At 26.1% G+C, this 15,069-nt stretch overlaps 8 protein-coding genes and 1 non-coding gene across 9 annotated transcripts; 5 read left to right on the top strand and 4 right to left on the bottom strand.

Annotated features, from left to right (window-relative positions):
- Positions 1 to 165: 165 nt before the first annotated feature.
- On the top strand, positions 166 to 1,022 carry T551_02911 (ribosomal protein S2; the record flags this gene model as incomplete). Its single annotated transcript, XM_018375174.1, has 2 exons — positions 166 to 277; positions 322 to 1,022. The coding sequence occupies 2 exons, from the start codon at positions 166 to 168 to the stop codon at positions 1,020 to 1,022; spliced, it is 813 nt and encodes a 270-aa protein (XP_018228715.1).
- A 480-nt stretch (positions 1,023 to 1,502) lies between these two features.
- On the bottom strand, positions 1,503 to 2,530 carry T551_02910 (uncharacterized protein; the record flags this gene model as incomplete). The annotated part of the gene is made up of 7 exons (XM_018375173.1): positions 1,503 to 1,678; positions 1,723 to 1,850; positions 1,896 to 1,958; positions 2,001 to 2,120; positions 2,195 to 2,343; positions 2,398 to 2,409; positions 2,474 to 2,530. The coding sequence occupies 7 exons, from the start codon at positions 2,528 to 2,530 to the stop codon at positions 1,503 to 1,505; spliced, it is 705 nt and encodes a 234-aa protein (XP_018228714.1).
- On the top strand, positions 2,506 to 2,577 carry T551_05037. Its single transcript has one exon. It is a non-coding gene; the product is annotated as a tRNA-Glu (tRNA).
- Positions 2,578 to 2,677: 100 nt separating this feature from the next.
- On the bottom strand, positions 2,678 to 5,537 carry T551_02909 (uncharacterized protein). Its single transcript, XM_018375172.1, has 13 exons — positions 5,393 to 5,537; positions 5,208 to 5,341; positions 5,084 to 5,158; positions 4,873 to 5,043; positions 4,388 to 4,822; positions 4,192 to 4,344; positions 3,995 to 4,150; positions 3,849 to 3,953; positions 3,677 to 3,806; positions 3,204 to 3,632; positions 3,032 to 3,146; positions 2,920 to 2,990; positions 2,678 to 2,877 (listed from the first exon to the last, which is right to left on the bottom strand). Exons 1-13 carry the CDS (start codon positions 5,484 to 5,486, stop codon positions 2,723 to 2,725), a joined length of 2,223 nt encoding a protein of 740 aa, XP_018228713.1. The 5' UTR covers positions 5,487 to 5,537; the 3' UTR covers positions 2,678 to 2,722.
- Positions 5,538 to 6,253: 716 nt separating this feature from the next.
- Positions 6,254 to 6,792, top strand: T551_02908 (uncharacterized protein; the record flags this gene model as incomplete). The annotated part of the gene is made up of 3 exons (XM_018375171.1): positions 6,254 to 6,338; positions 6,446 to 6,631; positions 6,680 to 6,792. 3 exons carry the CDS (start codon positions 6,254 to 6,256, stop codon positions 6,790 to 6,792), a joined length of 384 nt encoding a protein of 127 aa, XP_018228712.1.
- Positions 6,793 to 6,869: 77 nt separating this feature from the next.
- Positions 6,870 to 9,606, bottom strand: T551_02907 (exosome nuclease subunit RRP6; the record flags this gene model as incomplete). The annotated part of the gene is made up of 7 exons (XM_018375170.1): positions 6,870 to 8,246; positions 8,294 to 8,484; positions 8,530 to 8,900; positions 8,948 to 9,092; positions 9,145 to 9,225; positions 9,267 to 9,511; positions 9,564 to 9,606. The coding sequence occupies 7 exons, from the start codon at positions 9,604 to 9,606 to the stop codon at positions 6,896 to 6,898; spliced, it is 2,427 nt and encodes an 808-aa protein (XP_018228711.1). The 3' UTR covers positions 6,870 to 6,895.
- Positions 9,607 to 9,714: 108 nt separating this feature from the next.
- On the top strand, positions 9,715 to 10,080 carry T551_02906 (ribosomal protein L35; the record flags this gene model as incomplete). Its single annotated transcript, XM_018375169.1, has 1 exon — positions 9,715 to 10,080. One exon carries the CDS (start codon positions 9,715 to 9,717, stop codon positions 10,078 to 10,080), a length of 366 nt encoding a protein of 121 aa, XP_018228710.1.
- A 668-nt stretch (positions 10,081 to 10,748) lies between these two features.
- On the top strand, positions 10,749 to 13,053 carry T551_02905 (phosphatidylinositol N-acetylglucosaminyltransferase; the record flags this gene model as incomplete). Its single annotated transcript, XM_018375168.1, has 8 exons — positions 10,749 to 10,877; positions 10,920 to 11,375; positions 11,423 to 11,693; positions 11,735 to 11,967; positions 12,014 to 12,143; positions 12,191 to 12,652; positions 12,699 to 12,790; positions 12,835 to 13,053. 8 exons carry the CDS (start codon positions 10,749 to 10,751, stop codon positions 13,051 to 13,053), a joined length of 1,992 nt encoding a protein of 663 aa, XP_018228709.1.
- Positions 13,054 to 13,188: 135 nt separating this feature from the next.
- T551_02904 (uncharacterized protein) lies at positions 13,189 to 14,924 on the bottom strand (the record flags this gene model as incomplete). The annotated part of the gene is made up of 6 exons (XM_018375167.1): positions 13,189 to 13,334; positions 13,385 to 13,790; positions 13,840 to 14,224; positions 14,270 to 14,463; positions 14,509 to 14,723; positions 14,768 to 14,924. 6 exons carry the CDS (start codon positions 14,922 to 14,924, stop codon positions 13,189 to 13,191), a joined length of 1,503 nt encoding a protein of 500 aa, XP_018228708.1.
- Positions 14,925 to 15,069: the final 145 nt, after the last annotated feature.

Below are 15,069 nucleotides of genomic sequence, written 5' to 3'. Positions count from 1 at the left end.
TATTTTTCCTAATCCTAATATCAATATTACTAATTATCAATTTTAGATTCATCTTTACGAATATCTTATTTTAACTTTCAATATAATTTTTTATCAACTTTTTCTACAAATTTTCCCTTAAATAATTTTAAAAATACTAAATTACTCACAAATTTAAATTTAAAAATGACTTCAAATCTACAACTTCAGTCATTCAAAAACAAATTAACAAGAACTCTTACAACACAAAAGCGAATATTATCAAAAAACGAAATTCAGATAATAAAAACAAAACTATGTATTTCCTTAAAACAACATTTTCTTTATTTAATTTTTTTATAGCAAAATCAAATAAAAACATTGGATCTATAGTGTCAGATAAGTACCAGCCTCATGAAAATATACATAAACCTTTGTCACAAAAACATTTAACATTATCTCTTCTTCTTTCATCTCAAGCCCATATGGGGCATTCAACATCTCTTTGGAATATAACAACTCAACCCTATATATATGGAATTCGCCAAGGAATCCATATAATAAACTTAGATATAACAATTTCTCATCTTCGTAGAGCATGTACTGTGATTTCTAATATAATGACAAAAGAAGGTATAATTCTTTTTGTAGGAACACGAAAAGGACAAAAAAATTGTGTAATTCAAGCAGCAAAAAGGACAAATGGATTTTATATTTTCGATAGATGGATACCAGGCACTATTACTAATGGACCGCAAGTTCTTAAACATAGTGAAATAAAAAAATCAACTATAATTAACGAAAAAAAAACTCAAAACAATAATACGAAGTATCCTTTTTCACTTTTACCAGACTTAGTAATTTGTTTAAATCCAACAGAAAATAAAATTTTACTTCACGAATGCGCAAAAACTCATATACCAACCATTGGAATTATAGATACTGATGCAAATCCAATGTGTGTAACATATCCCATTCCTTGCAATGATGATAGTTTGCGTTCTGTTGAAATGATTGTTGGTATCTTGTCGCGTAGTGCAGAAAATTCAAAAATTAAAAATTAAAAATATATTTAACATTAATTAGAAAATAAAAATTAAATTTTAATAATCAAATAATTTTTAATTTTTTCTTTTAAAAATAAAAGTACATTATCAATTTAAAATACACTATTCTACATCAAAAAAAATCATTTTAACATTTAAAAATGGTAGAAATTATTAATCAATAATTTTCATAATTTTTTAAAAATAGTAAACATTTTTTTAACAATCTAAAAACATTTAAATCTTTAATCACGGACTAAATAACTTATATACATAATAGAAAATACAATAATATAAGAAACCTATAATATTTTCATATATTTTAGATAATAATATTACGTTTAATAATGAAATTTATAATATAAAAAATAATATATAGAATTTTAAAACTTAAACAATTTAATAAAATAATATTTATGAAATAACATTTTTTCAAAATATAAATATTCTCAAAAAAAATATACAATAACAAATCGAGATCATTATATAATTTTTTTTTTAATCAACTGATGAGATAATTTTCAAATATTCATCGTACGTACATTCAGCTTTTGATCCTTGATATCTTATAATTTTCATATTAATTTTTTTCCAATTAGAAACATTTACATTAACACCAGCTTTTATCAAAAGATTATTTAAAGTCTCTTCTTTAGTCCAATTTTGTTCTTCAGCTAAAACAATATTATAACAAATACATAAATAAAATAAAAAGTACCAACACATGGAAGATATGTTGCACCCATATGCCTGTTTTTATAAACAAATGATATTTGAAGACCATGTACACCAATAGTCCAATCCAGAGGATCCTCAATAGTTTCGAAATTTGTCAATAAAGTTACACTAAACAATATAAACTTAAATTAATATATAATCAAATAAACTTACCAGCATTCAAGAAAAGGTATTTCTTCTTTTAAAATAGGAGGAAAACGATTATCATTCAAAGCTCTAAAAACAATAAACTATAAAATATAAAAAAAATCAATTTACGATGTTAAAGCATATGAATACAATCCATATTTTAACGGTTGAGGCTTAAATGTACCTATACATCCCCGCAAACTTTTATGTCCAGAGGAATTTATTATATTCCATGTAACAAACAAAGGACTATTAATCAGTCATTTTTATTCATTAAAAATTTTGCAATCAATTCATTTGAATTGATGACCTCAATAACTCACAATAAAACATCTTCATGAAAAAATGACTTAATATTTGGTATATGAGATACTTCATTACTATTATTTCCTAAGATTTTTTGATTGACAAAACGCTTATCAAAATAATCTATAAGAACATGAAAACAATAGACACAGTGAGAAATTTCAGCCTTTAAAAGTCAAAAACTATCTTATAAATTCCAAAAATTCCATATTCTACTTACCATAGCATTATTCTTGTAAAAACTAAAATTATAAAAATTCAATTTTCGAATAATTTTTAAACAAAATTTAATCAACATAAATTTCTAAATCGAAAGCAATTAAAAATATCCGGACTGGTGTAATGGTTAACATCTGTCGCTTTCACCGACAAGCTCGGGGTTCGATTCCCCGGTCCGGAATTTACTTAAAATTAAATACAGTATATACTTTTATTTTTCTGCACCAGTCAGAAATATCTAGCAAAACAATTCACAAAGCGATTTCTATAAATGCAACATATATATAAGAAGCAAATTAAAAATCATTGAACTAGGAATCCAAAAATTATTTCTTTCTAGAAAATTGCCGATTCACTAACTGCAATATTTTTGAAACATTGAATTGAACATACTCAAGATCCAAATATTGCACATTACTTTGCTGCATTTCAAGAAGATCGTCCAGTTTTAAATCTAGTTCCAATAATCCTCTGTCCCGCCCTTATAAGCATTAACAATTAAACTAAACTATAAATATATCACCTTTATAATGTAAAGATATAACAAACGTTCCAGGAAGAGGAGAAGTAATGGTAAAATAAATATTTGCTCTTCTACAAAAACTAAATCAAAGAACAAGATATAACATACATACCTATCATCAGGAACATTACTTTCTGCTATTACCAACTCTTTTTCAAGTTGAAAATGTGTATACTTATATGGCCCCAATACTTGCTGTTTCTTTCGTTTCCTTTCTTTCCCACCAACTGAAACAACACCAACACCACCCATTACACCATCAATTTTACCATCATTACGTCCACCAGAGTGTATCCGCACATTATATAAATACGACTTATATTGTTCCAATTGACTACGTAAATACTCATTGTGATCTTCTATTGTTTTATAAACAGACTCCAAAGATTCTATTTCATGTAGAACTTCTTCATAAAGAGACCCGAGATGAGCAATCTCTTGCTCCACTTCTTTTGCTAAAGGATTATAAAAATCATTAGGATCAATAAGTTTTAGCTCAGATAATTCTTTCAAATATTCTATAGCTTTTATTCCTTTACGTACTAAAAGCGTATCCTTAAATGTGGCAGCAGTACTTGCTATTAATAATAAATTTAAAGGAGGTTTAGTAACCTTTGAATTTTGAGGAAACGACCGAATAATTTGCACAAAGACAGATTTTGCTTCCATAAAAAGGATATCCGCTTGATTAATATCTAATGATTCATTTAAATCTAAACCTTCATTAATAAATATAGAAATTAAACAAAAACAATACTTGTAATAGACTTTTGCCATTTACTATATAAGGGCAACTCAATAGTTCTATTTTCAGACCTAGACAAAAGAGTAGGAGCAGGCCCTAATTTGTCTATTAAGATCCGTAAATGAGAATCCAATTCAGGAGCCTAATAACAAATAAAAAACATAAACAATAAAACAAAATATACCAAAATATCAAGATGCTTTTCTAAAAGACTATGGGTACTATACATTTCATTAACAGTAATATGCAAAGACAACCCTTTTTTCGAAAGTACAACATATTGATCCATCTATAAATATTAAGCAAAATATAATAAAATAAAATATTTACCTCTAAAGTTTCATAAAAATCGCCTACCTCGCATAAATCATTTAAAAACTTATTTACCCGCAACTTATTTGAATTAATAAAAGAAGACAAAGACATCATATATGGTTCTTTAGAATAACTAGGTTTGTTTGCAAGATTCTGAAGCATTTTTGCGATCTATACGCATAAGTCCATTAAAAAAGAACATAAAAAATTACAAGAGTTAATGTTCGTCGAAGATATTCTCCAGGAGAACCATCAATAAGCATATATGCATGTGGCATGACAATTGCAGGATTTACAAAACGTAAGAAAAAAAAACCGCCTATAAGAGAACATATAGAATAATCAGAAGAGTCAGGATATTTTCGCTATAATATTAAATACCAAATTCAAAATATAAAATACAAATACCTTAGTGAGATTACGAATTTGTTTACAAATCCAACGTATGCCATATGGAACAATATCAATAGAATTAATTATAACAGTTAAAAAAGAATCAGCAATCTCCATAAGCATAGATATACGAGGACCAATAATAGCGGTAACAGCTTCATTAGCTGCAGCAACCTCATATGTTACGCTACGTTCAAGATTATCAGGAAGATAACCAGTATCAGATTCAATTTTCAAAACCATCTGATCATAAACTTTTAAAGAATTAATTTCCAAATCAAGTTCATTATGTTCATAAAGATATTTAATACGCTCAGAAAGAACAGATTTAAGATATGATTGACCAGGTCCACGCCGTGTATAAGTAGTCATCATACGTGAAATAGGAGTATTAGCACGAAGGAGTGAAACAAATTCAGTAGCATGATCAAATTCAGAAGAAAGCACTGACTAATAAACAATTAATACACATACAATCTACCATAAAAAACAAAAAATACCTGAAACATCGTAAGAAGAAGATGTTCTTCACGACTCTCATATTGATTTCCATAAATAGTAAACATAACTGTCTGAAGAAGAGCATCGATCTCAGAAAGACTAACAAGCCTGCAAAGTGTCGCTATATGACGGGGTTCTGTTTGAAGAAGAAAAAACAGATTCCCATATTGCTAATAATTTTAATCAGGAAAACATGAAAAAAAACTTTACCTGTAATTTCCGGTCATCAGGAAATACACCTCTTTGAAGTTCTGAAGAATCAAGTTGACTAACCATTTCACTTTGCTAAAAAAAAATTAAAATAAAATCAAACAATTCAAAAGAAAAGAAAAACCTCATCCAATGCCATACGATTCTGTATAAGAAGAGCAATACGAGAATCAAGATAACGAACATCACGCTCAAGAACAAAATTCTTCTTAGATTGTTCAGAAATACGTGATTTTAACATCCTCAAATATTTCTGAGCTTCATAGAAACATACATTAAATAAAATAATAAAACCTAATATCTACAAACCTTGACTCAATTCATCATCAACATTCTCATTTTCCTGAGATGCCATTGATAAATACAAAGTTACTGTGCTATACCTTTTACTCATCCTCTCCATAATGACGCGTCTAACACAAATAGTAATAAAAATTAAATAACAGTATTATACACGTTTGATTCATACACTGAATTTAACGCTCTAACTATTAAACATATAGAAAATAATAATTTCTAAGAAAGCCCCTTATATGATAATATTACACCTTCTTGTATTAGTGCAAAAATCCAAAACTAGTAAATATCTCTATTAATAATCAATTAATTCATAACCACTGTTATATGCACTATAAACATTTTTTTAAGACAACATGGGGTCACCAAATTAAAACGCGTTCTACGAGGTTAGGGTTAAAATTTAGACAAAAAACAGATAAACTCGACAGTTATAAAAGCGTTTATCATAAAGGTATAAAAAATCATATAAATTCTACTTTTAATTATTTTCAAATTTCCATAAATCAAAAATAAATATTTTAATATATATATAAAAACAGACGTATAGTAAAAATATTTTCTAGCCCACAACTTGAAATCTATTTATTAAATTAAATTATATTATTATTAAATGATAATTATCTTTAATATCTATAGAATAATAAATTTCTTATAACAAAAAATTTCATTAAATATTTTAAATTTATAATTTTTATTAGATTCTAAATATGTTATTAATATAAAATTATATATATATATATATATAGTATTATATTTGTAAACATGCTTCCTACTTAGATAATATTTTTCATTAATAAAACTTTTAAAACAAATATCAGTTTTTTTATTAAATAAATATTACAAAAAACCATTCAAAAAAATTCAAAATACATGGAAAAACATAAAAAAAAAAAGGAAAATAAAAAACATTTAATTAAATCTAATCTAAGCATTTCAAATATAGATTCAGACTTAAGTATGTTTCGTTCGTTATTTTAGCATTAGTTAAATTATTGGTTTTAAATAAAGTAATAATTTAACTAAACAATATTAATACTCAATTCAAATTAACTATATATACAGACGAACTAAAAAACCAAATAACTGATATTTTAAAACCATTAAAATCAAAGACAAATACTAAAATTCAAGTTAATCAAAAATTTATAAAATTTGATGAATGTCAAATTTCTGAACTTAAACCTCTAAAATTTAAACAAAAAACAAATAACGAAACAAATTTCACAAATCTAAAGAAACCCATAAAACGTAATTATAAAAGTTCTATATTCAAAATTTCTATTAAATCTAATATAGGTAAAAGAACAGAAGAAGGATTTACTGTATATAATGAAGAAGAACTTAATATAGGAAAAGGAGGAAATACATCTAAGTGCCCCTTTGATTGTAATTGCTGTAAGATTTTATAAAAATATTACTATTCTAACAAAGAACTAGGTTATTAACACTTTTATAATATAATATGGTGATAGTTTTAATAAAAAAATATTCTATTTATATCGTATATACACTTTATTTCCCAAAAATCATACTACGGAAACCACTCCTTGGTGCATTTTCGCATTTTGGTTTGAGATGTTTTTCAACTTCACTATCCAAATTATTCTGATAAAGTTTTATGCTTTCATCTTTTAATCGATAGTTATCATTTAATTTATTAAAAAATGAAGGATCTTTTTCATAATCATATGGTTCCAAATTTCCACTGCAATCTGAAACTTTCCCTAATAATTTAATTCTTTTATTTGATTTTTTCCTTTTTTTCTTTTCTTTTAAATCATCAAAATTACTTAATAATAACAAACTTTTATCATATGTGCTCAAAGGATCATTATTTTCAGTAACAAGATCTTTAGACTTATTTTCAGAAACCTCGAAAAACCGTTTTTGTTTTTTTCCTAATTTTTTAACTGTAATAATATTATCATTCTGGTTATTTAATAATTGATCAGGGTTTCTTTTGGCAAATGAATGATAAAAAACAGCACTTAAACCTGTTTTCTCAATAGATATATTGTCAATTAAATCATTTTTTTCAACAATTACATCATCTTTATTTATCGATATATAGTTATAATCTAAAACTTTATCTGAAAAAACTTTTTCCGAAAGCAATGGTAATTGCACAGTTAATCTCATATCCTTTAATATATTCTTTATAGCAGATGCTTCTGTATATCTAATACCATAATTTTCAATAACTTTACTCCAAAAAACAGACGATTTAGCAACAAGATACATAAGTTTTGTATTAGTGATATCATTTTGAAACAACCTGCCGTGATCTACAAAATCAATATTCCTTACCATAAAAGAATTATTAAAAGAACATGAATCTTGAGAGGGAATAATTTCTAGCTTATTCAATAAAGATATTTTTTTCAATTCATCTTGCTTTGTTGAACGAATTATTTGAACTATTTCATCTACGTGAACACGAACTAAAGGAGGAATATGACTACAAATAGATAAAACTGAAGAAGCATCCTCTGGACAATTTACAGCTATTTGAACTAATATGTGATTTGGCAAAACATATCTAACACTTTCATCTTCCTGTCTAGCAACTTTATCTCTCCATTGATGCAAAGATATAAGAACAGACACCTGCAAATCACTTGTTAAACAATTGCTCCATTTCTGAAGTATATTTTTCCATCCATCTACACCTAATCCATCTACATCATATTTGTCTTTTTCAAAAACTCTTAAAGCAACATTATTAGATGCAGATAAAACTGATAATAAAAGATTATGAGATAAAGTTGATTTTATTAACAGCTCGTTCTTCAATTGATCATAAATATAAAGTAAAAAATGGGTATCGGAGCGAGCATAAGAAAACATTTCCTCAGGTAAAGGCCTAAAAATTACTAGTTTATTAAAAAAGTATACAAAAAAACAAATAACCTTATTCTCCAATCTGCTAACTGATATCGCTTGTCAGAATCAAAATTAACATACTTTTTTAATAAAAATGCTAAACCATGCCCTTCAAATCCTAAAATTCTTGTAGCATGATATGTATCAAAAAGTCCAACAATATAAAGTCCGAAATCTCTTTGTAACCATATTATATCCATAGAAGCACCGTGAAGAACCTACCAAAATAAATCATAAGATAAAAAAATAATAAAAAAACAAACCTTCATAATATTAGGATCAGTAAAAACTTCATTTAAAATCTCTAATTCTTCTCTTAATTCCAAAGTATCAATTATCCAATCTATATTCCTAGTACTTATTTGCATTAAACAAACAAATCCTTGATATGATCGATAATCATGATGTTCTAAATCGACAGCAATTTCTGTTGCATTCTTTAAATTTTTAACCATCTCTTCTAAAAGTTGAATAGTATTAACCCATATAGCCTTAGAATCATTAAATGGAATAGGATCTATAGGTTTTTTTTCTTTAAATAATTCTTGAGAATATTTTATATTATTAATCTCATATTCATATGGATGCGAGGAACTTAATTCATAATTAGAAAATGGTTTTAATATATTTTTTCCTACATGTTAGTCTTATGCCAAGTATCATTATTTTTTGATGTATGACTGTTTAAAGGAACAAGAGCATTAGGTTTAACAGTAATCTTCCTTCTCCAAGGCGTATTCGGGTCATTATCAGGCGCAGTAGAAAAACGAAGCTGAGGCCTCAAAACATTTTCCGCATGAATAAATTTATAAGCAAGCTTTTTTTTCTTTTTTATCATCTTAAATTAAATAAGAGTACAATCACATCTCTTAAAATACCTTTGGATCTTTTAAAATATCATCATCTGTTTTATGACTAAGTTGTTTAGTCAATTCATTAAATTCATTAAGTGACATGTCCTTTAAGATTTAATATTTAAATAACAATAATAATAATATACCGTCTTTTCAAGAAGAGAATCAACTACATCTACTATGTCCCACCATCTATAATTTAAATCCTCATAATCCTCAATTTTTCCAAATTTTCCAGATGATGCAAATTGAATGAAAGAATTCACAAGATCTAAAAGTCGTTTATTACAACTAGCTAACGATAAAGCAAAATGAGGATTCAAAGAGCGGTAAAAATCAATATCATGAGATCCAATAATAATAACAGCTTTTGTTGTCGAAACAAGAGATTCTAATCATATCATTTTTTAAATATTTATTTTATTTTGAAACATAAAACATACCATATAATTGGTTTTGAAAATATGGAAACAATGCAGAATCCATAAAAATCTAAAAATATTTACTTTTAAAAATACTCTGAAACTTTATAAACCAGTAGTTTAAAAATAATCTTTTTAAAAAATCTTGATCTCGAAATACCCAACACTCTGAATGATATTTTTACTTAAATCTTCAATATTTAATATTTGTTTTAACAATTCAATAAAGCCATTATTCAATATTATAACACATACACATATATCCAAAACCATAAAAAATACTCTTAAAACACACTCTGGAACAAAAAAACGCTGGTCAGCATTACCTTCAGGAAAATTTAAAAGGAAAAAAGCAGGAAAAACACACTTAAATTCAGGTATTATTACTATAGATGAATCTTATATAAGATATTCTATTTATCCTAATTCAGGAAAAAGTAGTACTCGATTAAATAGACTTGGAAAAACAACATATGCAGATGGAGGAAAATCAGGACCACAAACACGACATCTAAAGCGCTTACTGCCTTTTAATTAATATTTTATTTTTACTCTAAGTATGAAATAAAAATACATATATCTATATCTATCTTAGATCATTAATTTCTAAAATGTTCAAAAAAAAACAATACATAAAATTATTATTTAACAAAACTATTATAACTTTATGATGTAATTATTTATACAAAAATTATATGCATATATTTTATTTACCAAGCTATTTATAATAAACTAAGACATAACAGTTTTCAATTTCTTTAATCGAATTGTAATACATTTTCTTTTAAAAATGAATATCCGGAAAAAACTTTCATTTAAATGAAACTATTTCTAGGAATAACCTTTTTTATTCTTTTTTTTTCAGGATATTTAACTGCACGATATTCATTTGTTAGTAAACTTTCTTACTTAATCAACGAATTTTGGAATTCTGGAACTTTTGTAAAATTTTACTTTTTTCATACAAAATTCTAATTAAAAATAGATAAAAATAGGATATATTATACTTTCTTTAAGTTTGTGTCACTTATTACTTCTAATTCCTCTAAATCAAATTGCCGGTGAAGAAGCGAAAAGAGTAAAAATTGATAAACCTAAGTTTCTAGAATATAAATAATTTTAAAATTAGTATCCATATAGATCTTCTTATATTTCAGCACGAGAGCAATTTAAAAGAAGAGGAAGTTTTTAACCTATTACGAAAAAATGTTTCAAGATTTAATTAGAATATATTGGCCTGTGGATATAATTCAGTATAAAGACTCTGGACTATTAATTGGTTTTCAAAACTCCCAAAATGATATATTTATAGTTACAAGCATTAGTAACATAGAGGTCTACAATAAAAATGATTAATCACTTAATAATATCTTATAGAAAGAAATATTAGAAAAGCGTATACAGAATATGTTTCTAAAAAATAGAAAATCATCTAATATAATTGAAAAATTATGTGATAATCAGTATCCTAAGATCATTGGTGCATTACATTCTACATCTAATAATTATAAATGTGTTTTTAATTACGAAAATATATGGATTAATGCTATACTAGATAAAAATACTAAATTTCCACAATTTTATGGAGAAGAGAATTTTTTAAAAACAATTCAAGTTATTTTATATTATAGCCCAAATTTCTATAAAATGCAATATTATTCTCTTAAGCCTATAGGATTAGAACTTAAGGATAAAGTTAGCACTAAAATCAAGTATTTCAAAGACGATCATATAAAAAAGTCAGAACTTCAAGAACGCTTAAAAAAGCATGTGTTTTACTATAAACCTTTAAAAAATTCAGAATTATATTTTTCTGAAAATATATTAAAACAGGTATAATAATCATAATCATAATAATCATTAAATATATTATATAACAGATCAACAAAATTAGAGAACTTTCAATTATTTTAAAAAACATTATTAAAGATCAACTTAAATACAATAATAAAACTCCATCTTTATCTACTAGAATTCAAAAAAATACTAATTATTATTTTAAAAAATCATATTTACATTTATTTCAATTTTTATCTAATGTCATATTTTGGATTATGTTAATTCAAAAAGCAATTTCTGAAACTATTCTTTATATAATCGAGTGGAAACTATGTTACAAATGGATTTCTTTAAAAGATATTTCAGCAACAGGTAATATATTGAATGGAAGTAATAATACTAATCTTTACTAGTTCAACAGATCGACATGAGATTACAACAGTTTTGTTATTGGCCTATTCAATATCAAGCATTACTAAACAGAAAAAAAGAATATCCAAATGTTACAAAAAGTTATCCTAACTATATCCGTTTTTATAACAACATATGGTTAATTACGAATGATATCATATTTGGTATAATATTTGGATCATATCTCATTGAAAACAAACAGCGGTTAATTCAAAGTATTAATTATATTTCTAATGTATAAACATCATACAATTATTTGTACTTATTTCTAAAATATACAGGTTTATACTATAGAAAGTTTGCACAATATGATTTTTTGGTTAATGAATTGGCCAGGTGGTTTAAAATTGAATAGTGAACTAGCAGGATTTCTTGGAAACCTCTTTTTATGGCTTTTAAATATCTGGAAAGGTAAACATATAATCTTTGTTCCCTCTGCTTTTACATTTCAATATTAGGGTGGATTACAATAATAAACTCATATTTACCAATCTTTATTCAAATAGCAGCGATATCTAGTTTCATGGGGTTTTCTCTATTCGTTTCATTTTTAAATGACGCATTATCTTTACTAACTCTTCATATTCATATATTTTATACAACATCTACTCTAATATACAATTGGCAACTTACTATTTTAATCTCATTATTTCACTTATTTCGTGGAAAAAAAAAAAATATATTAAGAAATAGAATAGACTCCTGTGATTATGACATAGACCAATTAGTTCTTGGAACCATTTTATTTACATTATTTGCATTCTTATTTCCAACAATATTGGCATTTTATTTTACATTTGCTTTAGTACGTATAATCATAATAATTATTAAAGCCATTTTGGATACTACACTAACATTTGCAAATCATTTCCCCTTATTTGCAATTATGTTGAGAATAAAAGACCCTTTTCGTCTTCCTGGTATAAGTTTATTAATTTCAAAATTATTATTTACATTATATTATAGGAGGAATTCGTTTTGAATTAATGGATTTTAAACCTTCAAATCAATTACAATTTTCTTTAAAGCCTATTCAAACATCTTATATATTTTTAAAGGTTTTAATATACATAGTAAAACTATATAATACTAATATTTTAAGTCTACACCACTTTCTCTTGAATCCATGTTTTGTCAATATTCAAGACTAGCTCAGCGACTAAAATGCCATTATTTTTCCAAACAAGTAATTATAAATCTAGTAAGAGGAATTATAATTCCTCCAATTCCTAGAGAAAAACTTTATAGTTTACAATACTCAATGCTTCCTGAAAATAGAATAAGCATAATGGAACTTATAAAAATAAACTCCAACCAATAATTATATTTTAAACCAAGAATATTTCTAGAATAATCATTACATATTTATATTAAATATTTAGAGATTTCTCAAGAAAGTAATATACATAATAGTTTCGCTAGTCTCAAAAATCCGCTTAAAAATTCCATAATGTTTTTAGTTAGAAAAGAAACTATCAGAAAACATATCGTGATAAAAGTCGTAACCGTCATTTCGAAAGAAAAAATACGGAGAACCTTGGTAAGAATTGTCTGATCCAGTATCATTAGGATCATCTCCATTATCATACCGTTGACGTAGATCTAATTATATTCAATTAAATTCACAATATCAATATATTAAATAAAAATACCAGGATTAGATAAAACATTCCATGCTTCATTAATATTTTCCATCTTTCTAAGGACTTCTTCTTTAGACATACTACCTCTATATTTATCTGGATGATATTGTTTTGCCAATTTTCTATATGCAGCCTTTATTTCTCTCGATGTTGCATCTCTTTTAACATCAAGAACCTTATAATAATTCTTCTTCTTTGACTGGCGCAAAAGCTTTTGACACAAATAATGTTTTTCCTTTACTACATTGTCCTGACCTTGTGAATACTCATTTGCTTTTGTTAATATTGATAAAGCTTCTTCATACAACTCATTCCTCATCAACATATTAGCCTTATCGAGAAGAGCAGGAATAGACCTAGGATTAAGATCTAACGCCAATGCACAATATTTTTCAGAACTGGAATATCTTTCCATCTTCAATTTATTAATAAACATAATACTTAAAAATCCTGAAACGAATTACCTCAGAGTATGCCTTACACGCCATTTCTCTCAATTCAGATAAAAGCGTTTTTGGACTATTTGACCTAATCAAATTTTTTTTCTCAAGTTCCTTAATTTTCTTCTCTACGGAATCCAAAATACCACTCCCACTTGAGCTATTAACCAAAATTATAACCATCCCTCCCCATTTTCCTCCATCCCTTAATTTCTTAACATTCGAAATATCCTTTTCAAATTTTTTAATTGAACGAAAAATCTGTTTACACTTTTTCTGTTCTGGATCAAAATGTAAACATCGCTTAACTTGTGCAATAGCTTGTTCTGGTTCATATTTTGAATAATAAAGAAGCTCAGAAAGAGTAACATAAACCTCTGTAGAAGAAGGATCCAAAGTAGTTGCATGTCTATGAATAACTTTAACAAAAATAATTTAAAATATTATAACCAACATCAAATCCTTAATAGCATTTTCTACATTTCCAAGAATTATATGTGAATCTGCACGCAACAACCTTAACTTCGGTACTAATGATGCCACAGAAATAGCGACTTTCAAGTGTTCCAAACAGTCTTCTATATTACCTTTATTAAACGACACAGTAGCCATCATTGCATGCTTTTGTGCGTCCATAACCTCCTTCAACTTAAAAATATAAGAAATATCCATGTTATGAGATTATTAACATACATACTGATAATCATTTACTTTTTTTAAATCCTCGATTGCATTTTCCCAATCTCCAAGTCTAGCTCTAAGTTTTCCTCTTTGAAGCAATGCACCAGAAAATTCCGGCTTAAGATCAAGAACTTTAGTAAAGTCATCTATCGCTAAATGATTCCTGCCTAGTGACATTAATGCGGTCGCTCTTTTGAAAAATGTTAAATAATTAGATGGATCTCGAGCTAATAACAAAATAAACATAAATTAATTTTAAAACAACTATTACATATAGCAACAGTATAAAGATCAACAGCTTCTGACAGTTTTCCTCTTTCAAAAAATCTTGATGCAGAATCAAGAAGTGACTGAGTTGTTTGTCCAGAAAAATTATCGCTTAACACAAAGTTTCCTGAAGCCAATAAAAAGAAAAAATTCCACCGCATAGTCCTTAATCTTAAATAACATTAAAAGTCAAACCTAAACTTATCTAGGCAGGTATTATTATTTAAATAACGATTTTTTATAACTTATAAACGGTTTAATGCAATTCGAACAAACAAATTCTGAAAGTTATTTAGAAAAAAAAAA

This window comes from Pneumocystis jirovecii (genome assembly GCF_001477535.1).
Source record: "Pneumocystis jirovecii RU7 chromosome Unknown supercont1.13, whole genome shotgun sequence".
Taxonomy (NCBI): domain Eukaryota; kingdom Fungi; phylum Ascomycota; class Pneumocystomycetes; order Pneumocystales; family Pneumocystaceae; genus Pneumocystis; species Pneumocystis jirovecii.
The sequence above is the reverse complement of the archived record's forward strand: the minus strand, read 5'-3'. Positions and strand labels throughout refer to the sequence as shown.